We start from the raw sequence: 26029 nt of genomic DNA, 5'->3' as shown, positions 1-26029 counted from the left end.
AAGAAAAAAAGAAAGAAGAAAAAAAGAAAAAAAAAAAGAAAAAAAAGAAAATAGAATTCTAGTATTTTAGTCCTGGGCATTATTCAGATTTAATGGAAATATTGCACAGAATGAAATCAAATTTGGATTCGATTTTAAACCAGCCCTGCAACTCTCATCCTTACTAGTTTTAGCAAAGTGTCTTTATAATATGGGTACCTCAGAAAAAAAATTCAAATAAATTTCTATGGAACTGTGCTGCTGTGAAACAAGTACACTTTCTTAAGTTTACCCTTTCTTCACACAGATGTTACAAACATAGAAAATTACAAACATATATGTGTGTATAAATATATATATGTGTGTGTGTGTGTGTGTGTGTATCAGCTGAAGGAGAGAATGCACGGTTCTAAATTTGGAGCACCACCTTTGGAAACACAAATGGTACTTAATGCAGTCTAAAAAACTAAACATCCAGTATTAGCAGTGGGCCAACAAGTTTTGATCTGGTATAATTGCTATCATTTGTAATCAGGTTTGCTTCCTGCAGTGGGTTGTGGAGGAATTAGTAAAGCTAAGAAGATTTTTAGAAAGCTGGGAAAGCAGGCCTTAGAAACAGAAAGAGCCAAGACACTTAGAGCTATCTGCAGCTGCAAAGTCTGAAAGTAGAAAATGTTACAATAGTAGAGCAAGTGAGGATATTAAACAAGAGCTTGAGTCTTAGGCTTGGCTAAGATAGACTTTTAGATGGCAGGAAAATATGCTTAGCAAAATACTAGAAAGTTTTAAGCTTACTAATGGAATATTGTGTATTGTTAATAAAAAGAAGATAAGCAAGCACTGTGTGAAGCAGGTGTACGTGTACTTTTAGTAATCAGTTAAAACAACTGTCTGTAAGCTTTAGCAACATGCTATTGGCTAAAAAGTTTTTAAGATGCTCTGTAAGAAAGAAATCTCTGGCTGCTGCTGGCTGTACGTGAGCTTTGCCCTCTGCCTATTGTCTCAACCATGTAATGAGGCTGATCCCGCCAATAAGGCTCAAGTCTTGTACCCGAGCAGCCCCGGCCCGTTCATGAAAAGGAAAAACACCGACACAGCTTGAGGCTTAGGAAGGCAAAGAGAGCCTGCAGGGCAGGTGGCTGTGCTGTGACTGCAGCAGCAGGAGGGGTCACCTTGGGGCTCAGGAGGGGCTCCGCTGTCCATCCGCGATGTGCCCGCTCCTCCTGCGTCCTGCGAGTCCTTCCCTGGCAGTGACAGCGGGAGCTGCTCCCTGCCGCCGGCCGGCTCCTCTGCCTGGAGTCCCTCCGAGCTGTGCAGTACAAGCTCCCTCTTGCCTGGAGCCAAATGCGTGCCTGCGCCTTGGGCTGGCTTTGCCAGCTCTCTTTTTCCAAGCGTGTGACTCCCAGGCTTCTGCCCCAGCCCAGGGATGTTTGTTATTTCCATCCCCAGCTAGTTTGACACGGTGAACCACTGTGGTTTTACCTAAGAGGTGAATCAGTAAGGTTGTGGTGCTTTCTTGTACACAATGTCCTGTTAGGACCAAAAAGAAGCTGCTCCTGCAGTTTGGCTTGTGGCTGTTCCTGCACCATTTGCTCCACACGGCATGACCAAACAAAGTCTATCCTTTGCTTTACTAAGTTTAGGCTACAGCTTCATGCAAATACATGATAAAAGAGAAGAAATGCCATAAATCCCCTTACATTTTTCCCCTCCCTAGCCAGGGTGCTGCCTGAGGGGGTTCTGGAGATGGACCACAACTCTCAGACAAATACCCTCAGATGGATGTTTCACAGACAAGACAGGTCTCTTACCCACAGCTGGACACACCTGTGAGAAATTGGGTGCCATGGCCTGTCACACACTCGTCAAAGCTTCAGGATCAGTGAAGAAATAGGGACAAACATTGATGTGGTCGCTCATCACGGAAACGAGAAGTGCCCCAAAGCCAATGTCAGTTGAAAAGGGAAATTCATTACAGACTGCTGCAACTGCACTGCTTAGACAGAGCGACCACTGCCTGATACAAGGTGGCTGCAGAATGGCACCACTCTGCTGCCCCTATCTATAAACAGAGAAATATCCATTTCAGTTCCCACAATCGAGTATGTCACGGGTTACTGAGCGCTGCCTACAGCTCTCTGTGTGTGTCTGTCTGTAAAGAGCCAAACATGGACTGAATTATCTGCATATCCACAGAGCAGGAGTTCTGCTCCCAGTGGAGTCCCGGAGTTTTCTCAGCAGGCCTTAGCAGCCAGTGCTGAGCCAACGTGTGGCTCTGCTGCCATCCCAAATCTGCGCTTCCCGTGCCCAGCCTGAGTGCAGGTGGGGCATGTGCTGGGCATGGCCGGAGATTTCCATGGCCCAAATCCTGCAGCATTTCCATCTGCTCATGGCTTGGGGTAGCACAAATCACAAAACCCCCATCGCAGCTGACAAATGGCATTTCTTGCAGATTGCTACAGCTGCACTGCTGATGGACAAATACATGAAAATAAGTTTCAGTGGAAAAATGTCATTTCTTACAAATTGCTACACCCGTGCTGAAAACACAGAAGTATACAAATCTAAATTTAGGTAAAACCCAGGAATTTATGAGATTATTACAACCAGTCTGTGTAAAAATATACAATACCAGCTTCAGATAAGAAACACTTATTTATTGCCACTCTCTGCAACAACTCACTATACACAAAGATTAATTAGGTGTTTAAGGACTTAACTTAATTTATTACATATTACTACAAGCAATACAGACAGTCCATACAGAAATACAAAAATGTGCATTTGCTCTCTAAACAGCCCTACACTAAGAATACAATAGATAGAATTATACAACTACATCACTTCATACATGTTGAAATGCAATTAAATACACAGATATATAACATCTATATAAATACATATAAAAGTATAAAAATCTACAGATGTAAATATAAACATTACATATTACATACAATATATATGTATATCAGTAGATATATAAAACAAACTTATCTATAAGTATAAAAATATCATCAATCCAAACATACACCCAACTGTATCAATACAAACATACGGCTATACATCTAGACGCATATGTAAATATCATTAAATAGAAAGAAATAGATCAATATACATTAAAAATATAAAAATAGACATATCGACCAATACAAATTCCAATACAACATTTAAAGATACATATACCTATAACTGCATAAACACAAATAGATACCTACAGAGCTGTAAACCTAGGAAATTAAACAGATACAACAACATACATGTATACTGAGACACATATATGTACACATAGTTGTAATTATAAACATATATGTAAATATATGCATACATATACATGTAATACATCCAAAAAAAACATAAATATAATAACATACATATAGGAATATTCCCATACAAATAGAAGCCTACATATGTACATATCCCTCTCTATGTGCAAGTCCAGACTCTTTAAATGGAACTCGAAGCAGAGGAATCTCAGCTGCCCCATCTTTGAAGCCGCTCCCTCGGTCTCCTCCTCCAGGCAGAGCAGCTCTCCTGGACAGGGACAGCAGATGGGACATCTGGGAAGCAAAGGGAACACTGAGTCAGTAGGGGCACGTTTCCCTTGGCAGCAGCTGCACTTCCATCAGGGAAGAGGAAATGTCAGAGCCTCCCCAGGAGGGTCAGAAAGAGAAAGCAGCCGAGCGGGCCGGGCTGTGGTGAGCGCAGCCGCGGCGGGACCGTCCCGCAGCCCCGGCAGCCCGGCAGAGCCGGCACAGCTCCCGGGCCCTGCCGGCACAGCTGCCTTGCCCAAGGACAGCCCCTGTGCCAGCCGGGGCAGCTGCGCTGAGCAGCCCCAGCACGGGCAGGGCCCACGGCCACAGCCCACGCCAGCCTCAGCCCCACCCTGCCTCCCCGGCCCTGGGGCCTCACCCGGGCTCTCTCCAGGCTGGCAGCAGCAGGGCCTCGCTCCCTGCTCCTGCTGCTGGCCCTCGGCTTCTCCCTGCTGGCTCCCGGCAGTCTCCGGCGGTCCTCGTGGTCTTCATTGCAGCTGTGGCAAAAGTGGAGGCTCTGGAATTGGTTCCAAGGCCTGGCAGAGCTGCAGTCCCGGAGCCCTCTGTGCTCCCTGCTGGCCCCTCCATCCCCTCAGCCCCGCCATGCTCTCGCCAAACCCCCAGCCCCCTTCAGCTTCTCCAGCCCCTCACAGTCCTCTCACCTCCCTCAGTCCCTTCTGACCCATCCCGTCCCCTTAGACCCGCCACCCCCTCAGCCTGTGCCACTTGCCTGTCACCTCAGTGCCACCATGGCCCTGGGCTGCCCCACAGCCCTCAGCCCCAGCAGCAGCTCAGGGTCACCGTCCCTTCAGCGCCACCGCCCCCTCAGCCCCCTCAGCCCCCTCAGTCTCACCGTCCTTCAGCAGCTCCTCAGGGGACAGTGCCTGGGGCCACCGGCAGCTCCCAGCACTCCAGGGACATCCGGGGCTGGAACTGCTGCTGCGCCCGGCCCGGCCGCCAGCTCGGACCCAGCCCAGGGAGAGGGGACACAGGGGGCACAGGGGGAAAAGCCAGAGGTGAGCGAGGAAGCAGACCAGGGTAAGAGCTTAAAAAGAGGCTCACACACATATCAATCTATGTAGCTAAAACCCCATATAAAATAGAAATATGCATTTAGAAATATATATATGTACATGTAATTATACACACGTATAAATGAAAACGTGCACACCTACAAAAACACATCTAAAGCTATAACGATAAACATCTAAAATGAAAAAGAAATTAACTGTGCAGATCTCTATCTGTGTAGATACATAAATATAATTACATAAATCTATAAATACAACTACCTAGATAAACAAAGATAACTATATGCATCTATAAATATAACTAGAGACAGAGGAATTCAACTTGCCCGATGTTCCAGGCTCTCCCTCTGTCTCTTCCTGCTACACAGGCCAGCCCTCCTGGAGAGGTCGATCACATGGGATCTGGGAAGCAAAGGGAACACTGAGTCAATATTGGCCCTTGTGCACGTGTTCCTTGAGCACCAATTGTCCTTCTAGCAGGCACTGTCAAAGATGGCCTGAAAGGCAAACTCTCACTTGGCAATTTGAAGCCTGCTCTTTAAAGAAAAGGGATTCTTCCAAGGGTTTCAAAACTGAACTGTGTAAAGTATTTAAGTATCCTGATAAAGCCTCAGCAAAGTCTTGAGCTTGAAACACAGACAGTCTCAGTGACAGAGAGACCTCAGTGCCCACTGAAATGGCTGAAGCTGAAGGCTGCTGGGAGCTGAGTCATGAACCAAACTGGGACACCCAGCTTGGTGACACAACTCCACAAGGCCAGCTTTATTCCCTGCTCCCTTGCCACAGCAGAGGACTCAGTGTCAGAGCCTCTGGAGAAGTGTGGAGGGCAGGGCTCGGGGAGGTTGTGCCCGTGCAGGATTTGAGCTAAAGGCACCAGGAAGCACCAGCCCTGCAGACAGGAGCTCAACTCTGCTCATCTCCCTTGCTGCCAGAGGCAGGCTCGGAGCAGCCATCTCACACCTCTCTAAACCAAGGGGGGCTCTGTCCTTACCAGGCTCCTCGGGCTCTGGGGAACTGTTCCTGCAGCTCTCCGTGCCAGATGAGGCTTCCTCTGCTGCAGGCTCACCTCCTGAAGACTCAGGGGCAACACTAACATCATCCTGAGCACAAACACAGAAAGAAAGGAGCCCAAAGATCACTCACTATTTGGCCGCAATCACATCAGGGATACAAGAACTGTCATTCTCCACTCCCAAAGGACATGGAGCACGGGGGGGACACTGCCTGAGCACAAACACAGAAAGAAAGGAACCCAAAGATCACTCACTATTTGGCTGCAATCACATCAGGGATACAAGAACTCTCATTCTCCACTCCCAAAGGACATGGAGCACGGGGGGGACACTGCCTACATGGTTCACATGACAAGCCTTTTAAACTCGGGATTTGGGTGACCAAGGTGAAACTGAAGCTCTTACAAAATGATCTTTGAGACAAAACATGAACACAGAAAACCAGAAGGCACCAAGTGAGGGGATGTGGGGGAGGTGCCCTCACGCTCTGACCCTGGCTTATCTCAGGAGCTGTGAGAAATCAGCCAGCAGAAAGCCAGGGGCTCTCCTGGCTGCCAGCACGGCTGTCAGCAAGGGCAGAGCTCGCTCCCAGCCCTGCCCTGTGCTGCAAACCCACACGCAAGGCACACATTTCTGCTGGGACTCTCACACCCCCACACACTGCTCAGACAACCCATCACACCGTGGTGCTTTTCGGAGCCCTCTGCTGCTGCCCCATGTGTAGGATCCAGGCAAGCATTTATGCACCTAGGCTCCTTCCAGGATCACATTTGTGACCAGTGGCAAAAATCTGTAAATCAGGATGGAAGGAAAAAAAACCAGCCCAAAAGAAAGGAAAAGCCAGACAATCAAATACTGTTTCTATTCCACCGAGGAAGTCAATGTCCACAATGCAGCACCTGCAAATGCCCTTTGGGTAGACAGATATTCTCACTAGGACCAGTTCCAGAACATTCATCTCTTCTGCAATAGCCCGTCCATCACAATCCTAAAGATTCTCAAGATGGTTCCAAACCTGCAATGTTTCCTTTTGTTATGGAATAAAATGCTTCTGAAAGCTGCTATGTATGAGTTTACAGAAGACAAAAGACGTCCCACTTGAGAATATGATAGTGGGAAATCCAAAAAATCCCACTCCCCTCCTTGAGTCTGCCCTGCCTTGATCATAAATGTACTGCAGGCACTGGGTCAGCACATGAACAGACAGAGAGACATTCTTTGGCCAACACGTAGAATAATCTGCACAAGGACAGAGAGCTGCAGCTCCAGCCCAGCCCCACACACGGCTCTGGGAGCGCCCACACGCCCGGCAGGGCTCACACAGCAGCAGCAGCAGCTGCAGCCCAGCCCTGCTTTGCCTTGGCCTTCCCACCCAAAAGAGGCACAGCCCACATCTGCTGCTGGAACAGGCACCTCTGGCATGTCCCTCCCTGCACGGGACACTTGGCCTTCAGTGGCAATTCTCTAAACACTCTTCTCTTCCTTCCCAGCAAACAAAAATCCTGCAAACCATCACCGCAAATGCCCCGGTAGGAAGGATTCTTCCCAGGAAAAGGAGCACTCAAACTTGGCCAACACAGGCTCACAACGCTCATCCTCACTAAGGGGGGGGAGACTGTTTCATTTCCTCTTCTTTTACAAATCTTTCTTTACCAAGAACTATTAAATAACTAAGTAATAACAAAGTAAGTTCAATTAAAGAAGCCTTTGCTTCTCAGCTATGTAACAATGATCAAAAGCTCACAGTCCAGCCCCTTTGCTACCCATCCAATGGAGTTACCTGAGCAGAGGGAGACCTTTCGGGCAGGGATCTCCTGATCTCCCGGATCATTTTCTCTATGGCAAGGCCGAGATCTGCTGGTGGCCATCCCTCTGCCCCAGGTGCGTTGTGTCCTGAGCTGGAGGCCGTCGATGCTGCACAAGCAGCACTGCCAGCTGGAGCGCTGGGTGCAGAAGTGCCCGGGGTGGCTGCAAGAATCCAAACACGTTGGTCAGGCTCCACAATGTGGCTCTGGGACACAGATCTCTACTGCTGCCTTGGATTAACCATCACAGGAAGCATGCAGGAAAAGCAGGCAGAGAATTTTTTGGCAGCCTTCGAGGTGCCGCTTCCTAATAGGCTTGACAATTTCTGACCGAGAATGACAGAGCCTCGTGGAAAAACACTTAAGCGGTCACTTTTCCTGACCTTTTGGAAAAGCAAGGTTTCCTACCTCGTGGGTCGAAGGCCGGGGGCTGCTGCTCCCTGTGCAGCTGCTGGAAGCTGCAGGGCTGGAGCCGGAGCACCTCCCGGTCGAGAGGAGGCAGCTGCCCCCCGTACAGCTCCTGCAAGCGGCTGGGGGGTCCCTCCCGCCCGAGCGGCAGCAGCGGCTCCCCGTGGAGCCCGAACAGTTCGCAGGGCGGGATCGCCAGCACCTCCCGCTGGGCGGGCGGCGGCCGCTCCCCGTACAGCTCCTGGAAGCGGCTCGGCCCCTCCCGCCGGGCCGGCACCGGCCGGTCGCGGTGCAGCAGGTGGAAGCTGCAGGGCGGGCGCCGGGCGAGCAGCGGCCGCTCCCCGGGGCGCTGCTGGAGGCGGCCGGGCCGGGGGCTGCGCAGCTCCCGCCCGTCCGGCAGCGTCCGCTCCCGCTGCAGCAGCAGGAAGCCGCTGGGCGGGCGCCCGGGGGGCAGCGGCGGCCGCTCCCGGGGCAGCGGCTGGAAGCGGCCGCGCCCGTGCCGCCCGTCCGGCAGCGGCCGCGCCCCGGGGAGCTGCCGGGAGCCGCAGGGCGGGCGCCTGCGGCCCTCCCGGCCCGCCGCCGGCCGCCGCCTGTCGGCCGCGCTCCGGCGCCGGAGGCGGAGCAGAAGGTCGGGGCGGTCGCGGCGGAAGCAGGGGCTGCTGAAGTGCAGCCAGCCCCCGGCATCGCCCGGCGCAGCCGCGCCGAGCCAGCCCGGCACCCTGCGGAAGCCGTAGCGGTAGAGCTGCCGGACAAAGCTGCTGAACTGCGTGGCCCTGAAGGGGCGCGGCACCGGCCCCGCCCCAGCACCACCGCCCCCGGGGGCGGGGCCTGGGCTGAGCAGCTCCCGCTCGAAGAGCGAGCGGTCGACGAGCAGCCCCTGGGTGCGGCTGTCCCAGCGCACGGAGCGGACGCGGGGGCTGTTCACCAGGCGCCACAGCTTGGCGGGGAAGGCGCTGGCGCTGAGCCCGGCGGGCAGCGGCAGCTCCGCCATGGCTCCGATCGCCGCCTGTGGCCGCAACGCCCGCGGCGCAACGGCCGCGGCTGCGCCGGCGGCGCGCGGCCGGAGGGGGGCGCTGCGCTCGCGCCCAGCGCGGCCCCGGCGCGGGCCGGACTTGGCGGGGACGAGCGCGGCAGAGCCGGGGCCGCGGGCACAGCGCGGGCGGGGCGGCTCCCGGCGCTGGCCGGGCTCCGCACGGCACGGCCAGCTGCAAACCCCCTCTGCCTCTGGCTGCCATCGTCCTCCTGCCTTTGCTTTGCAGCACGCCCCGAACCAGCAAGGCAAGGAAGATAAAGAAGCTGCTTCCCAGGCAGTCAGCTTCCTGCAGCTCTTGATGCCTGCGGTTATCCCTGCTCAGCTCCAAGACTTCTCGTTTCTCTTCCATGAACTCCATCAGATTCCCCTCAGGCCAATTCTTCAGCCTGCCGAGGTCCCTCTGAATGTCACAAGCATTTGGGCTATCCCCTGCTCCTGCCGGCTCTGTTTTGTTTGCAGGCTTGCTGAGGGTAAACTGCTCCTCCAGGCCGGCCGTGAATGAAGACATCAAAGAGTATCTGCCCCAGGAGCAGCCCCTGGGCGTCAGAGCAGACGCGACTTGCCTCCAGCTCTGCTTTGTGCCACTGATGACAGTCCTCATCCGTTTTTCAGCCTTCCTGTCTGGGCATTTTGGCAGTTTGTGTTTAAGGATGCTGTAGGCTTTGAGTGTCTCAAAGGCTTGGGTAAAGCTGCGGTGGGCATCATCCATTGCTCCACCCATTTCCATCAATCTGCCTGTCCTAGCATGGGCATCAGGTAGGTTAACCATTACTCCCAATCAACTTCTCCATTTGTATGGAACAGTTTCCAGGATTAGTTACTCCTTCACCTTTCCAGGGGATGGAGGCAAGGCTGACTGACCTGTACTTTCCTGTCCTTCTTACTCTCTTTGAGGACATTCAGTGTATTAGAGCAATTCTGGCTGTTTCGAGTTAGGCAATTCCAGCAAAAAGTAAGAAAAATGAAGCTCTTAATACAGTCTTAATACCCTAAATTCCTCTTTCTGCTACCATTCTATGCCACAAGAAAGAGCTTGCTTTCTTTCCAGTGTTAGGCAAAAAAAAAAAAAAAAAAAAGAAAAAAAAGAAAAAAAAGAAAAAAAGTCTCATTTACTAGAATGTAAATATGCCTATTTTTCAGGAGACACATAACTTAGATTTTCTTTCAGGATTAGACTGAGATGAAAGGATCTGAGAGCTTCCCGAATTTTTGGATATTTTGATATTTTTGTTGTCTCCAACTGTTTGGAAAACTGTTAGCACATGGTGAAGGTGTAGTGTTTTTGAAAATGCCATTCTGACGTTTTTCATGCTTGCATTGCATATTCACGTACCTACAGGAACTTTAGCAAACTTGTAGCACAGATTCATTACTTTCAACATGAGGAAATGCCAGAATTTGTTTGATCTTTTGCTTTTTTATGTGGTGTTTCTGATTCCCACATTTTTATATGCATATGTATCTTTTTTTAGGATCATGGTCACAGACTCCGTTTTCCTTCAGATCCCAACATGGTCAGTGCCCAGAACAGCCAATGAACAACTAATCAATATTCTTTTTCATCTCTTTTGTTTAATAATAAACTCAGACACCATTGATCTTTTGGGAATCCAGGACAATACTTGTGTGCAAAGTTTGCAGGGTAGATTTAAGTATCAAGCCCTGTGAATTTTCTCTTCTCTCTTTTCCGTTCCCTTTTTCCTTCATCTCTTGCCTGACCTCAGGGCCCCTTCCCTCCTGTCAGGCCCTCTGTTTGTTGCACTCCAGTGAAGCTCTCAGCTGTGGGTTCCCCAGCGTGGCAGCTCCAGTCTTCAAGCAGCAGAACCCAGCTGAGGCTGGCAGCTCAGGCACCCCCTCGGCCAGCTGGGCTTTCAGCTGCCAGGGCAGCACGGAGGGAAAGGGGCCGAGAGAGAGCTGAGGACGCTGCCAGAGCAGCCCTTGGGCAGTGCAGGGGGAGGGTGGCTTGAGCTGCTGCTGAGCCCACTGCAGGTGCACAGGAGGCTGCTCCGCACGGCCGGGGTGTGCCGTCCATCCACACAGAAAGGCAGGGCCAGCAGGCTCTCATGGGGGGACAGTAGGCTCCATCCATACCAAAACTTCGTCAGGCCTGCTAAACCCTCCCTTTGTCCTTCTGTCTGAACGTTGGCAGTGGTTTAGCTTACAGAACGGAGGTTTCACGAGACAATTGATTATAACTTGTAAACACATTTCCATGGGTTCTTGTTTTGCGTGGGGCTTTTTGGTTTGTTGTGGTGTTTTACTTTAGTTTGGGGGTTTTGCAAGTGTGTGAGGCTGAACTGTGTCCCAAAGTTCTTGTGCATTCATGAAGCTGTAGAGTGCCCTCCATGGGAATTTCCTCGGCTACGTACAAGCCCAGAGACCAGCACGTGGCACCTCAGGCCGAGCACAAAGGAGCACAGGACGATCTACAGAGTGCTCTGTAACAATAGGCGCTTTGAGCTGCTGTCCAGTGTGCAAGAACTACATCCCCTCTTCTCCAGATTCTCTTAAAAATGCACACTGTTCTTGTTTTGTATGATGCAGCTCTCTTAAACCCCTACTACAGTGTATGTGCACAGCATTCACACAGATGTTTGCTAAGACAATTCTGTTGCAGCTGAAAAGATCCAGGTACGCTGCGCCCTGAGCAATAGCAGTAGATAAATGGACATAGAGAGACTTGAGGAGCAGAAGCAGCATTAAATCCATGACAATATGTAGGTGTGGAAATAGAGAAATCCACCCATCGTTGTGCAGCCCACGCATCTCCACTGGGTTCTGTAGAATGGCAGCAAATAATGCACAGGTATCGAGACCATGACTGACCCAAGAAGAGCAGGGAACAAGTTGGAAATGAGTAGGGGAAAAGAGTTTTGTAGAAGGAAATCATGCTGTATAGGCATTTGTGTTCTTTCCACAGCATGTAGAACTTAGAGCATGAATATACATCAGATTTAAATATTCCTGTAAAGCCTTAGAAACATTCCTTTACATGTGGTTATTTACACAAACATACCTGTGAACAAATAAAAAAAATCCACAACTACATGTATCATTAAGCTGGATCCTCTGTAGATTCTCACATTAACGCTTGCAAAATTACATGATACTTCCAAACATCTAAAGACTTTTGTCCTCCGTTTGCTTCTTTAAAGCTCACAAAATGTAATGAAATTCTCTTTAAAACTGCAGAGAATGCTGCATGGCTAAGCAAGCCATTATTTGCGTGCTCACAACCATCTCTTCCTTGTCTGTCAGAGTCACTGACACATTAATTGCTTATCCAAACTCCAAACAGTTAATGAGTCACTCTGAAGATGAAATAAATATTAATATGAGCCAATTTGAATGGAATTCATGTTCTCTGCCTCTTAAAGCTGAAGGTCTGTATTTATTCCATGTCAGAATTAAGTCTTGATACCTAATTCCCATTCCCTAATAAATGGGAAAACATGAAATATGCCGACTAGGGCACCATGTTTCAAAGGATGGTTGCATTTTAGTCTTGTTGGACCAAATCGGTGATCAAAGAGAGAAAGGACTGGTCAATTAGAACCGAGAAAGCAGGTGAAAGAGCTGTCTAGGTATGGTGCAGCTGGAGTTAAAAATGGAGTGTGTGGGTTTTGAAGTTGGGCAGGGATTCCAGAGCAGATGATTTTAACATAACATTACTAAATGCGTGATCTTCAAACAAACACCTTGGCAGCAAATATCATGACATAAGAAATGTGATATTCCTTGCATTGAGCAAAGGAAGGGGAGAAGGAAGGCATGGAGTTTTCAGGGGTATCCAAATAAATCCACTTTATTCTGGATCAATATGGAATTTTCATGAAGCCAAACCATGAAGTGGAGGGTTCTTCAGCCATTCAATTTTTTAGTAAAATTCAGTGAAAGATACTATTTTGGAGTGTAAAAACTTTCATGTTGAAAACAGGAGTGTGCTGAGAGATCCTGAAGCCTGGGCCAATGGCAATTCACTGTTGAAAATCCAAGTCGAAAACTTTTCAAATGAAATGACCCAGGATGAAGTAGAAAACAGAAGTCCTTACCTTGAATCTTTTATGTGCCTCTTCTAAGTCATTCCTGAAAGTGGTAGGCAAAGAGGATCCCACAGAAATCAAAGGAGCATCAGGGTATATCCCCGAAAGGCAACTGTAGGTGTGAAACGACTTGGGAGTTAGAGAGACATCAGTGAGCCACTTGTGAGTCAAACTGTTAGTGAAGAGCCCTTCTCCAAAGAAATGAGAGCTTCTCTCTGTAGCCATGATATTTTATGAAAAATCCTTTGCTAGGATTTTTCTCCTCTTCTAGCTGAGAAGCCTCAGAAAAGAAATGTAAACAATTAACTATCTGATGTCTGTGGAATGTGGTCTGGACATTGTTTACCAACAGGTGCATCTGTGATTGGTGCATGTTGGTTGTTTCTAATTAATGGCCAGTCACAGGTGCAGCTGGCTCGTACTCTCTGAGAGTCGTGAGCTTTTGTTATTCATTCCATTGCTGTCCGTTCTAGCCTTCTGATGAATCCTTTTCTCTCTATTCTTTTCGTATAGTTTTAGTATATCATTTTAATGTAATATATATCATAACATAGTAAATCAACCTTCTGAAACATGGAGTCAAGATTCGCAGCTCCTCACACAAAGCAGCAACCATGTCTCTGGAGGAAGCTGAGCAGCAGGATATTACAGCTCATGAAGCTGGCAGGTATAAAGCAGATAAAGCAGGGAATTTGTGGAAATGAACCCTGGTATTCACTGGTCTCAGAAGGATGAAGAACCCATTTTATCAGACTCTGGGTCTTAGTAAGAAAGGAAGAGACCTCTATTTATTATATCAGGCCCAGCTGTTCATGGTCAGAGGTCGTATCAGCTGCTCAGCAGAAGGCACAGCTTTAACTCCAGCTCATCACACCTGGAGGCAGCCCTGGAAGTGCTCCTGCACCTCAGCTGGTGCCAGAGCACAGGGACACCCGCACACCCTCCTTAGACCCCTGTGTGCCATAAAACTAAAGGCATCTCCCCGAACCAACCAGCCAAAGCAGCACTGAGCACAGAACATGTCACTGCCAGTGACGCCTGCATGAAAGGATACAGAGAAAAGTACAATTACAAAACATATTGGGGGCTGAGTATAATACAGGAAAAATTCAGATTTTGGTACTTATCTTCATAAATGAGCATATATACTAGCTTTTTTCCCTAAAGTGTGCTTAAACAGCCTGCACTTTCCATAGCAGTGTCCTAAAATGCTTCCCTTCACACATTCCCAGCTAGCAGAGCTCTCACTCAACCTGTTTTTTCTCTTAAGTGTAAGGAAGGACTTAGTTCAGATGAACTGTGCTGCTTCCTCTGAAAGATACAAAATTATGGAAACAATATATGCAAAGTCATAGGTTCTTTGAGGCAGGCCACTGGTATGTAAAATAAGGACTGTGTAAATGTAGCATCATGTCCACATCAGATAACACCCAAAGTATTTTCTTAGGTTCATGTAAAATACTTTTTGTATCTCCCAGAAATGGCGCAGCCAAATGAGGTTGCGCTTAGAAACAAATGCGTTCCTCACGGTCCAAACGGCCAAACAAATGACAGCTGCCAGTGACACTTTTCCTACGGTCCCGTTTGCCCCAAGCGCGGATAAAAGCGGCGTCCCAGCTGCTGCGCTCATTCCGGCGCGCGGATCCCAGCCTGCCCCGGAGCGTCAGGAGCAGGGATGGAAGCTCAGCAGCTCGGGCTCGATGCCGTGTGCTGCGCTCGGCGCTCCTGAGAGCTGCTGCAGGGCCGGAGCAGGCCCGGCCCGCGGGGAGCGGCTCCTGCTGCGGCAGCCGGGCGGCCTCGGGGCTGCAGGGGCAGCGGCCGGGCAGGGCTCGGCTCAGCCCTGGGCAGCGCCGCCTTCTCAGCAAAGCTCCGTGCCGGCTGCGGAGAAGGGCGGGGGACCTGCTGGAGAGATCCTGCAATGCCCAAATTCAGAGCCCGCGGCAAAGGCCGCCCGGGGCACAGCGACCTTCCCGTTGTCCTGCGGCCTTTTTGGGAACGATGCCAAAGGGGCCCGGGTCTCTCCTGCCGCCTGCGGGCACCAGCACGTTGCAGGGACCTGTCCGTCAGAGCAGGGTTAATCCGGGCTGGAGACTGCTGCAAACAGGCATCACAACATCCCTTCCCAAATTCCTCTGTGCTCAGGGCTGTGCCGGACAGGAGGAGCCCACCACCTGTGAAAAACTCCTGCACATTCACAGCAGCCTCAGCAGCCGTGGTTGTGCACACATTGCAGAGCGGTGTGCTTGTGAATTCTCAGCCAGCCTGGTAAGCATTTCAAAGGTTTCTGCAACCAGTCAATAGATTGATCGATCAATCAATATTTTTCGAGGATTACAAAAATAAGAAATTAGAGTACGAAGTCAAAACAATTGCGTTACGACAACCTGCCTATATCCCAATTGAATTCTTGCATTATAATTTTTGGGAGACAAACCTCTCCCAATCTAGTACAAAAGTCTTTTCTCTATAGGGAAACACTTTACAAGTAATATTACCACATTTAATAATCCGTGGGTTTTTTGCAGGTTCCACTAAACACAGCCTAAAAATATGTATAACAGAAAATAGTTGTAAGCTGAGTTATGAAGTCACAAAATGTAGCAACGGCCTGTTGTGTGTGTACGTAAACATTTGCTCTCCCATCTGACGGCTCATTCTGCAAGTTGCAATAAACAGCTGAATGCTCTCAGTAGCTCCAAGTCCTTCCTCTTACCATCCTGAACGGATGGACAAAATTAGCAATAACCAACATGAACAGCTCTTCAATTCTATTAAAACTTAACTCTTGAAAGATCCGTTTTTATTTTGTGTCTTCCAGGGGAAGCAGACATACCAAACACACGGGAGAACATAATTTTCCACGGTGCTGTTTGGTCTGGAAATTGGCGTGGTCAAGAGCTGCTTTCCTCAGGAACTGGTGGATAATCCCTCTAAGCCTCAAGAGCTGCATAATGAGTAAAGCCTGGACGGACCAACTTGCATTTCACGTGTTAGATGGCAATCCTTAAATACTCTGAGCGGTGTTTAATAAAGCAGTTAGAGGATACTGGAAAAACATCCTCTCCTGACTTGATCTGTGATTTGCAGGTAAGGAAAAATGTCCGTTTTCTAAAGAGAAAAAGAGTGTTTACATTGAGGAATTCCCTAGACCTGCCTGAGAAGGTTGCACTTCAGAGAAGACAAGGAAGCAATCTAGGGATCAAAAGGAAACTTAGTGTAGAGTTGAGAATAAAAACACAGAAACGCATACTGCAAACATTAACCCTTTTGATACACTGAATGGCTACGACTCTGTAACTTTTATTCCAAGTTGTACAAATTTTCATGTATTTTTTTTCACATTTATTTTTAAATAAGGCTGTACAAATAAAGTAGGGAAAAGCACGAAGTACAGTTAATATTGTCCACAGAGTGCTGTTAAATACAGGCAGAATCAAATAGTGTCAAACTATGTCAAGCAATATCTGAAGTCTGCTAGTAAGTTGCTGACCAAAAGGAATGGTAGGAAAACCAAAACAAATGTAAGAAAGACAAGACTGGCTATCACATCTGGCTATCATCTCTAAATATCCATGCATAAGTGCCTTCTATTATGATAAAAACGTTTGTCCTGTTCAGGTCCGTGAAAGGATTCTCACTGATTGCAGTGGGTTGGAAATTGCATGCTTTGTGAAAAGATGACAGAGAGAACATTAAAGTGATCTGGATATCCTTTGTAATCAGTCTCTGTTTCCTCCAGTAAAAATGAGATACATGCTTATAAATCACAATCATTCCTCTGCTCTCTGGAAATCTTATTTTGGTATTTCACACCACTCTTCAGATTGAATTTGCTGTTCTCCTTTCTATTCTTCTAGCAGTCACATGAGTAGGGACAAAAGTGCTGACAGTTCACCGGAAAGAGTCAGAAAGTGCATTCCACTTGTGTGGTTGTTTTGTTTTTATTGCTACATCACATCCATGTGTGACCCTCTCCTTAAGTGAGTGTCACTATAACCATTCATACCTGCCAAATATCACAGTGATTCAGGAAAGGGATTCATTTGTTTCAGAAGTCAGACTCCCAAAGTCAGTGCCCTTCATGAAGCTGTGTTCCCACCAATGGAGACCTCCTCAACAAAGCCTCTTGGGTTTATCCTGGGAGTCAAGAGCAGAAGTGCCAGCTGAGCAGATCTGCAGCTGCCAACATCTCCTGCAGCCCCTCATGCCTCTGAGCTGAGCTGAATTTTCATATATCTATCTATATCTTTATATATCTATGTCATCTATCTATCTATCTATCTATCTATCTATCTATCTATCTATCTATTTCGATATATCTATATTTATATCTATCTATCTATCTATCTATCTATCTATCTATCTATCTATATCTATATCTATATCTATATCTATATCTATATCTATATCTAATCAATATTTATCTGTTTAAAGAAGATGAGTGTACCTTGAGCCTCAGCAGCTCATCTCCTGTACGTGAGACCCCTGCCCTGAACCCCATGTCTGTAGAGGTGTGCATGGGTGTGTGTGTGTGTGGGAGACCTTTTTCCTTCTGGAGCAGCAAATGAGGCACAACATATTCCACAGGGTAGATTAAATTGAACAAGATGCCCACTTGAAGGCACCTGAACCGAGGATGAGATCTCCACCAGCTCTACAGGCAGTTTGGACACCCAGCTCCTATGGAGGAACAGGCACATGGAAACTAAAGTACAGCCCAAAATTATTAAATACCAACAATAATACACCTCCTTTTTAGTGGAGGAAATAAGGACCGCAAAGAACATGCAGTCCCACTACAGAAACTTTATGGAGCTGCCTAAGAGTGTTAGAGAGCAATTTTAAGGGGAGATGCCATTTTTTATTTGTCTGTCCAAAAGGACATGTGTGCTCTGCAGGTCTTGGGTGGTATCTGTAGGCTCTTTATGGACATGTTGCATTTAAAACAGTATTAGATGGCTGTGCTGAGACCACAAGAGTAAATTCTAGATACCTGGTTATCAGAGGCTTGGCAAGCCTTCATGTGCAAATCTTGGGGCTACCCAGAAGAGCAAAGACAAAAACTTAGGCAAAAGTGATTCTTGGTTTAGATGGCTTGAAAGAATGAAATGTGAAGAATGTTAAAGCGTTTTTAGTATTACTTTTCCTAGATGGAAACCATAAAATCAGTGATCTAAAATGCCTCTTCCGATCCATGGCTGCACTATCCTATTACCAAGAGCACAAATATTAGCTGAAAGAATAAGTCGTGCTGCACGTGGATAATCAAGAGATTTTAGAATGTGGTCTGAACAATAACAAATCTTTGATATGGAACAGCATTGCTGCTGCTGCCTCAGCAACCCCCAGATGAATGAGGAGAATAATTAACTATGCAATGATTAACTATGACTTTTGCTGCCTTTCTAAACAGGATATGATGATACTGGCCACTTGTGTTTACAATTCTGCAATAGCGTTGCTTAATTGTCATTTTATGATTTCTTACCGAATCTGTTATCCAGCTTTTTTCTACTGGCACATTTTCTCCTTTATAGCCATGGCAATTTCAGAGATTTGGTTTGCTCTCAGCAAATTTGCTGCCAGACTGCAAATCAGACCTAGGTTTACTTGCAGTGCTGACCGGATCCTGGGAATACCTCGCCATGGCAGTCTGTGTCATTTACAACACTTCCTGATACTTCAGTGACAAAATCAAGTGATACTGGTTCCATACTGCAAGCTGGAGCAATGTGTTTATCTTTGAAGTCTGTGGGCTGAGACTAAAATAATCAGCATTAATTATTCAGCAACATACAAGAAGTGATGAGTTTTCAATCAGTATAAATCAAATTCCTATAAAATACATTTTAAGTATAACTAAGATGGGCAAGATAAGCTCTTCTTATTGTTATCAAATGCTTCTTTGAATCCTCAAGGGTCAGTGTCTCTTATCTCCATCATTGATGAGATCTTCACGTTAACTGCTGTACAACATCATACAGATAGTTTGTTCAACCCTACTGGCAACAATGTCTGGTGTTTACCACAGATGATGTGTCCCTTTTGTTCTTCTTTGGTGACAATTAAAATTATTGCTTGTACACTCCTACATCAAACATCAGGGTTGTCAATATTTTAACAGATTAATTTTTCAAAGAACAGCAGTGTTTCTCTTCCTGATTTTACTAAATAAGAAGAGAACATGAGGCTAGCAAAAAATAATTAGATGAGAACTTGTTTATGTATAGCGTTTATTCAGTTGATACTTCTTACCAAATACATATATACATGATTTTTAGGTAATGGTGTATTTAACCAAGTGATGTAAAGTAACTCCAGATGGATGTACAATAACTCTCAGGTCATAGCTTTAAAATATTTGCTCTCCTCCCTTCCTTTAATCTTTCTGTTCCTGAAAGCCATGGGTAGTTGTAAATGATAAAGAAGTTCCAAGGTATCCGTTAGTCCAGTGGATTCCTCTATTTAAATGAAAAATCAAAAGTATACCTATGCCTTGTTTCCTATGGGAAAAAAAAATAGAACTCTAGTATTTTAGTCTTGGGCATTATTCAGATTTAATGGAAATATTGCACAGAATGAAATCAAATTTGGATTTGATTTTAAACCAGCCCTGCAACTCTCATCCTTACTAGTTTTAGCAAAGTGTCTTTATAATATGGGTACCTCAGAAAAAAAATTCAGATAAATTTCTATGGAACTGTGCTGCTGTGAAAAAAGTACACTTTCTTAAGTTTACCCTTTCTTCACACAGATGTTACAAACATAGAAAATTACAAACATATATGTGTGTATAAATATATATATGTGTGTGTGTGTGTGTGTGTGTGTGTGTATATCAGCTGAAGGAGAGAATGCACGGTTCTAAATTTGGAGCACCACCTTTGGAAACACAGATGGTACTTAATGCAGTCTAAAAAATTAAACATCCAGTATTAGCAGTGGGCCAACAAGTTTTGATCTGGTATAATTGCTATCATTTGTAATCAGATTTGCTTCCTGCAGTGGGTTGTGGAGGAATTAGTAAAGCTAAGAAGATCTCTAGAAAGCTGGGAAAGCAGGCCTTGGAAACAGAAAGAGCCAAGACACTTAGAGCTATCTGCAGCTGCAAAGTCTGAAAGTAGCAAATGTTACAATAGTAGAGCAAGTGAGGATATTAAACAAGAGCTTGAGTCTTAGGCTTGGCTAAGATAGACTTTTAGATGGCAGGAAAATATGCTTAGCAAAATACTAGAAAGTTTTAAGCTTACTAATGGAACATTGTGTATTGTTAATAAAAAGAAGACACGCAAGCACTGTGTGAAGCAGGTGTACGTGTACTTTTAGTAATCGGTTAAAACAACTGTCTGTAAGCTTTAGCAACATGCTATTGGCTAAAAAGTTTTTAAGATGCTCTGTAAGAAAGAAATCTTTGGCTGCTGCTGGCTGTACGTGAGCTTTGCCCTCTGCCTATTGTCTCAACCATGTAATGAGGCTGATCCCGCCAATAAGGCTCAAGTCTTGTACCCGAGCAGCCCCGGCCCGTTCATGAAAAGGAAAAACACCGACACAGCTTGAGGCTTAGGAAGGCAAAGAGAGCCTGCAGGGCAGGTGGCTGTGCTGTGACTGCAGCAGCAGGAGGGGTCACCTCAGGGCTCAGGAGCGGCTCCGCTGTCCATCCGCGATGTGCCCGCTCCTCCTGCGTCCTGCGAGTCCTTCCCTGGCAGTGACAGCGGGAGCTGCTCCCTGCCGCCGGCCGGCTCCTCTGCCTGGAGTCCCTCCGAGCTGTGCAGTACAAGCTCCCTCTTGCCTGGAGCCAAATGCGTGCCTGCGCCTTGGGCTGGCTTTGCCAGCTCTCTTTTTCCAAGCGTGTGACTCCCAGGCTTCTGCCCCAGCCCAGGGATGTTTGTTATTTCCATCCCCAGCTAGTTTGACACGGTGAATCACTGTGGTTTTACCTAAGAGGTGAATTGTAAGAGCCTAAATGAGAGATGCGGGACTCCAGGCGGCTCTTCCAAAACGCAGTTCATCACATGCAAGACATTAGAGCAGTCCAGGGTCGTGGGCGACAGAGCCTGTGCCTAGAGCTGTCAGCTGCATCTGCAGGCAGGCCTGGAGACCCTTCCTTTAGGTTACAAATGCATTATATACTTTTCTTTGCTTGATGCTTGAGCATCTTAATACAGTAGAACCAATCTATACCTTAACTTTTATCTATAGCCTATCATAACTACTACAATTACCATATTCATGTTAGTATTCTCCAATCACTAAATGTGTTTACAGTTTAAGCCAGAAGTTGTTTTTCAGTTTTCTTGCAGTGGAAAATTCCGACACCTTTTTTCTACTTGCAACATTTGCTGACTTGTTTGCCTGTGCTATCTTTCTGCTTAGTAAAAACATCTTCTTGTTTGAGGTGGGCTTATCCTTTGTTCTAAGTCATAAAAACCCCTTCTAACTAACATATCCTTTGCCTCCTTGGTTATCCAGTAAGACTGGCTCAGCAATTCTTTTCTTCTATATCAAAACTTGCTTCCATCTCTATTCCTTCCTCAGCTTCTACATTCAAAAATCTTTCTGCTAAGCATACGTATCTGTGAGACTTTCTTGTCAAATTTTCATCCTTCCCAACATCGAATCAATAAGATTGTGGTGCTTTCTTGTACACAATGTCCTGTTAGGACCAAAAAGAAGCTGCTCCTGCAGTTTGGCTTGTGGCTGTTCCTACACCATTTGCTCCACACGGCATGACCAAACAAAGTCTATCCTTTGCTTTACTAAGTTTAGGCTACAGCTTCATGCAAATACATGATAAAAGAGAAGAAATGCCATAAATCCCCTTACATTTTTCCCCTCCCTAGCCAGGGTGCTGCCTGAGGGGGTTCTGGAGATGGACCACAACTCTCAGACAAATACCCTCAGACGGATGTTTCACAGACAAGACAGGTCTCTTACCCACAGCTGGACACACCTGTGAGGAATTGGGTGCCATGGCCTGTCACACACTTGTCAAAGCTTCAGGATCAGTGAAGAAATAGGGACAAACATTGATGTGGTCGCTCATCACGGAAACGAGAAGTGCCCCAAAGCCAATGTCAGTTGAAAAGGGAAATTCATTACAGACTGCTGCAACTGCACTGCTTAGACAGAGCGACCACTGCCTGATACAAGATGGCTGCAGAATGGCACCACTCTGCTGCCCCTATCTATAAACAGAGAAATATCCATTTCAGTTCCCACAATCGAGTATGTCACGGGTTACTGAGCGCTGCCTACAGCTCTCTGTGTGTGTCTGTCTGTAAAGAACCAAACATGGACTGAATTATCTGCATATCCACAGAGCAGGAGCTCTGCTCCCAGTGGAGTCCCGGAGTTTTCTCAGCAGGCCTTGGCAGCCAGTGCTGAGCCAACGTGTGGCTCTGCTGCCATCCCAAATCTGCGCTTCCCGTGCCCAGCCTGAGTGCAGGTGGGGCATGTGCTGGCCATGGCCGGAGATTTCCATGGCCCAAATCCTGCAGCATTTCCATCTGCTCATGGCTTGGGGTAGCACAAATCACAAAACCCCCATCGCAGCTGACAAATGGCATTTCTTGCAGATTGCCACGCTGCTGATGGACAAACACATGATGTAGCTGCTGCTCTCTGTGAAGAGAGCTGCGGCTACAACTCACGAGAATCAATTTCCATTGAAAAACATCATTTATTTCAAATTGCTGCACCCGTGCTGACAATACAGAACTACACAAATCTCCATTTGGATTAAGAACAAGAATTTATTAGATTACTACAACCAGTCTATGTAAAAATATAAAAATACCAACTTCAGTTAACAAAACCTAATTTATTGCCAGCCTCTACAACTCACTAGATACAAAGATCAATTAGGACTTTAACAACCTAATTTATTACATATTACTACAAGTGTACAGCCCATATAGAAATACAAAAATATGCATTCCCTTGTAGGGGTGCATTAGTTTTAAGTTGGTTTATTCCTGTACCCCCCATTCCTGTTTATGGTTTTGCCCGGGCTCTCTCTCTCTCCCTCTCCTTGATTGTCCCGTCAGTTACGAGTTATCTCTCCTAATCCCTCCCTGGCTGCCTGTCTGTTATTCAGTGTCCATACCCTTCCATCCAGAGCCTTCTGTCTTGGACACTGATTGGACCAGAGGTCAGGGTTCAACCCTCAGTTTATTCCCACTGGAGATCCGAGATGTTTGTTACGCGTTATTCCCTCCTCTCAAAAATTTAGATTGGTCATTGTATTCTGTTTATAAGGCCCTGCCGGGCAAGCATTTTTGTCCGCGCCCAACGCGCTTTCAATAAACCCTCCCGTTTTCCCTGTCGGCGCGGTCCGGTCTTTCTCCTGTGGGTCGCAGCCCAGCTCCTCTTCCAATGGCTCTGGGGGTTCTCGCCCTTCTGAAGGCATTCAGCCTTAAGCACTCTCCCTAGGAAGTCTCCCAGGGGGAGAGTGCCCTTCCCCCCTCAGTGCTGCCGGCGGCGTGGCCGGAGCGTGCCGGGGAGTCAGAGTCTTCGAGGCTAGCTGTCGCCGCTGCATTCCCTCCCCAAGGAACCTTGTACCAAGAACCTTATCGATACAACTGTACAACTATATGACTCCATACATGTTTAAATAGTACTAAACACACACACACAGAAATATTTATATATATAAAAAATATATATTGTTATATATATAAATACCTATATAACAATCTACATATGTAAACAGAAATTAAATATTACATAATATACACTATATATATGAACAGATATATAACAGGAAGAAAAGGGACCCCAGCTGCCCCATCATCAAAGCCTCTCCTGCGGCCTCTTCCTCCCGGGCAGAGCAGCTCTCCTGCACAGGGACAGCAGATGGGACATCTGGGAAGCAAAGGGAACACTCAGTCAGTAGGGGCACGTTTCCCTTGGCAGCAGCTGCACTTCCATCAGGGAAGAGGAAATGTCAGAGCCTCCCCAGGAGGGTCAGAAAGAGAAAGCAGCCGAGCGGGCCGGGCTGTGGTGAGCGCAGCCGCGGCGGGACCGTCCCGCAGCCCCGGCAGCCCGGCAGAGCCGGCACAGATCCCGGGCCCTGCCGGCACAGCTGCCTTGCCCAAGGACAGCCCCTGTGCCAGCCGGGGCAGCTGCGCTGAGCAGCCCCAGCACGGGCAGGGCCCACGGCCACAGCCCACGCCAGCCTCAGCCCCACCCTGCCTCCCCGGCCCTGGGGCCTCACCCAAGCCCTCTCCAGGCTGGCAGCAGCAGGGCCTCGCTCACTGCTCCTGCTGCTGGCCCTCGGCTTCTCCCTGCTGGCTCCCGGCAGTCTCCAGCGGTCCTCGTGGTCTTCATTGCAGCTGTGGCAAAAGTGGAGGTTCTGGAATTGGTTCCAAGGCCTGGCAGAGCTGCAGTCCCGGAGCCCTCTGTGCTTCCTGCTGGCCCCTCCATCCCCTCAGCCCCGCCATGCTCTCGCCAAACCCCCAGCCCCCTTCAGCTTCTCCAGCCCCTCACAGTCCTCTCACCTCCCTCAGTCCCTTCTGACCCATCCCGTCCCCTTAGACCCGCCACCCCCTCAGCCTGTGCCACTTGCCTGTCACCTCAGTGCCACCATGGCCCTGGGCTGCCCCATAGCCCTCAGCCCCAGCAGCAGCTCAGGGTCACTGTCCCTTCAGCGCCACCGCCCCCTCAGCCCCCTCAGCCCCCTCAGTCTCACCGTCCTTCAGCAGCTCCTCAGGGGACAGTGCCTGGGGCCACCGGCAGCTCCCAGCGCTCCAGGGACACCCGGGGCTGGAACTGCTGCTGTGCCCGGCCCGGCCGCCAGCTCGGACCCAGCCCAGGGAGAGGGGACACAGGGGGCACAGGGGGAAAAGCCAGAGGTGAAAAAGGCAGCCGAGGGGGAAAGAGGTAAAAATACTGCCTAGACCTACACTAACATCAATCTATCCATCTAAAAATCCATATAACTCTAACTACATATAGATGCAGATTTATAAATATAAAAATATTAAAAATATATTATTACTCTATATGTATATAAATGTAAATTTTAAAATCTATAAATGTAACTGCATGCACATAAATATAATTCTATCACATCAAAAACTATATATAGATTTAACTGTATAGATGTATATATATATATATATATATATGTCCTCTATAAACCTACAAATATAACTATGTGGATATATAAATAGGATTGTATAAATCAATAAATGTAACTACATGGATATATAAATAGAACTATGGAAATCTATAAATCTATGTATAAATGGAGGGATTCCACCTGCCCGATGGTCACAGGCTCTCCCTCCGATCCTTTTTCTCACGCAGGGCAGCCCTCCTGGCAAGGTAGATTAGGTGGAAATCTGAGAAGCAAAGGGAACACTGGGTCAATATTGGCCTCTGTGCATCTTTCCTCTTGGAAGTCACTGTCCTTGTGTCAAAGACTGTAAAAGATGGCCCGAAAGGCAGAGTCTCACTTGGCAATTTGAAGCCTGCTCTTTAAAGAGTCAGAATCCATCCAAGCGTTCAAAATTTCTGAAGTTTTGAAGAATCCCAATTAAGTCAAAACCCTTGCAGTGCAAAGGGCACCCATGAGAGCTGGAAACACAGGCAGCCCCAGCTGCCACAAAGAAGCCCAGCCTTGTTCTTTCTCTGTGCTGACAGAGAGACCTCAGTCCCCACTGAAATGGCTGAAGCTCAGGGCTGCTGGAAGCTGAGCTATGAATCAGCACCGTTCCCTGCCGTCTGCAACCTGCCCTCTGCAGTGAGCAACAGCTCCTCCAAAACAACCACCAGCTCTGGGATGAACAGCTGGGAGGGAAAGAACTTCCTAGCAGGCCTGCAGGCTGCAGCAGCTTTGCTCAAGCATGCAGATCCAAAGTGCTCTATCTCTCCTTTAGTTCTCACTAATTTGGGGTAATTTCAGGTTTTCCTTGAGCTACTGGATTTGTGACTGATGATTTGCTTGGCCTCAGAGCTTCTGCTGCTTGTATTTTTAATGTATCTCACTACACCTACCAGCAGACTGGTACAACATTGATTTAATGCTTGGAGACAAACAGCTCAGACTTCTACACTGACCTTTTCTTGTGGTTTTTTTCTCTCCCTTCAAGAGTCACTCAGTGTTGCCTCCAGAGCACTGACACCCTACAGCAAATTTATCCACAGACTTCAGCACAAAACTGGGACACCCGAGTTGGTGACAC

General features: G+C 47.5%; 1 protein-coding gene across 1 annotated transcript; it reads right to left on the bottom strand.

The window, feature by feature from the left end:
• Nucleotides 1-2615: 2615 nt before the first annotated feature.
• On the bottom strand, nucleotides 2616-8757 carry LOC135290078 (serine/arginine repetitive matrix protein 1-like). Its single transcript, XM_064403989.1, has 6 exons — nucleotides 7767-8757; nucleotides 7334-7521; nucleotides 5532-5640; nucleotides 4363-4942; nucleotides 3889-4006; nucleotides 2616-3536 (listed from the first exon to the last, which is right to left on the bottom strand). The coding sequence occupies exons 1-4, from the start codon at nucleotides 8755-8757 to the stop codon at nucleotides 4932-4934; spliced, it is 1299 nt and encodes a 432-aa protein (XP_064260059.1). The 3' UTR covers nucleotides 2616-3536; nucleotides 3889-4006; nucleotides 4363-4931.
• Nucleotides 8758-26029: the final 17272 nt, after the last annotated feature.

Source organism: Passer domesticus, chromosome Z, assembly GCF_036417665.1.
Source record: "Passer domesticus isolate bPasDom1 chromosome Z, bPasDom1.hap1, whole genome shotgun sequence".
Lineage (NCBI taxonomy): Eukaryota > Metazoa > Chordata > Aves > Passeriformes > Passeridae > Passer > Passer domesticus.
This window is presented reverse-complemented; position numbering and strand designations above follow the sequence as displayed.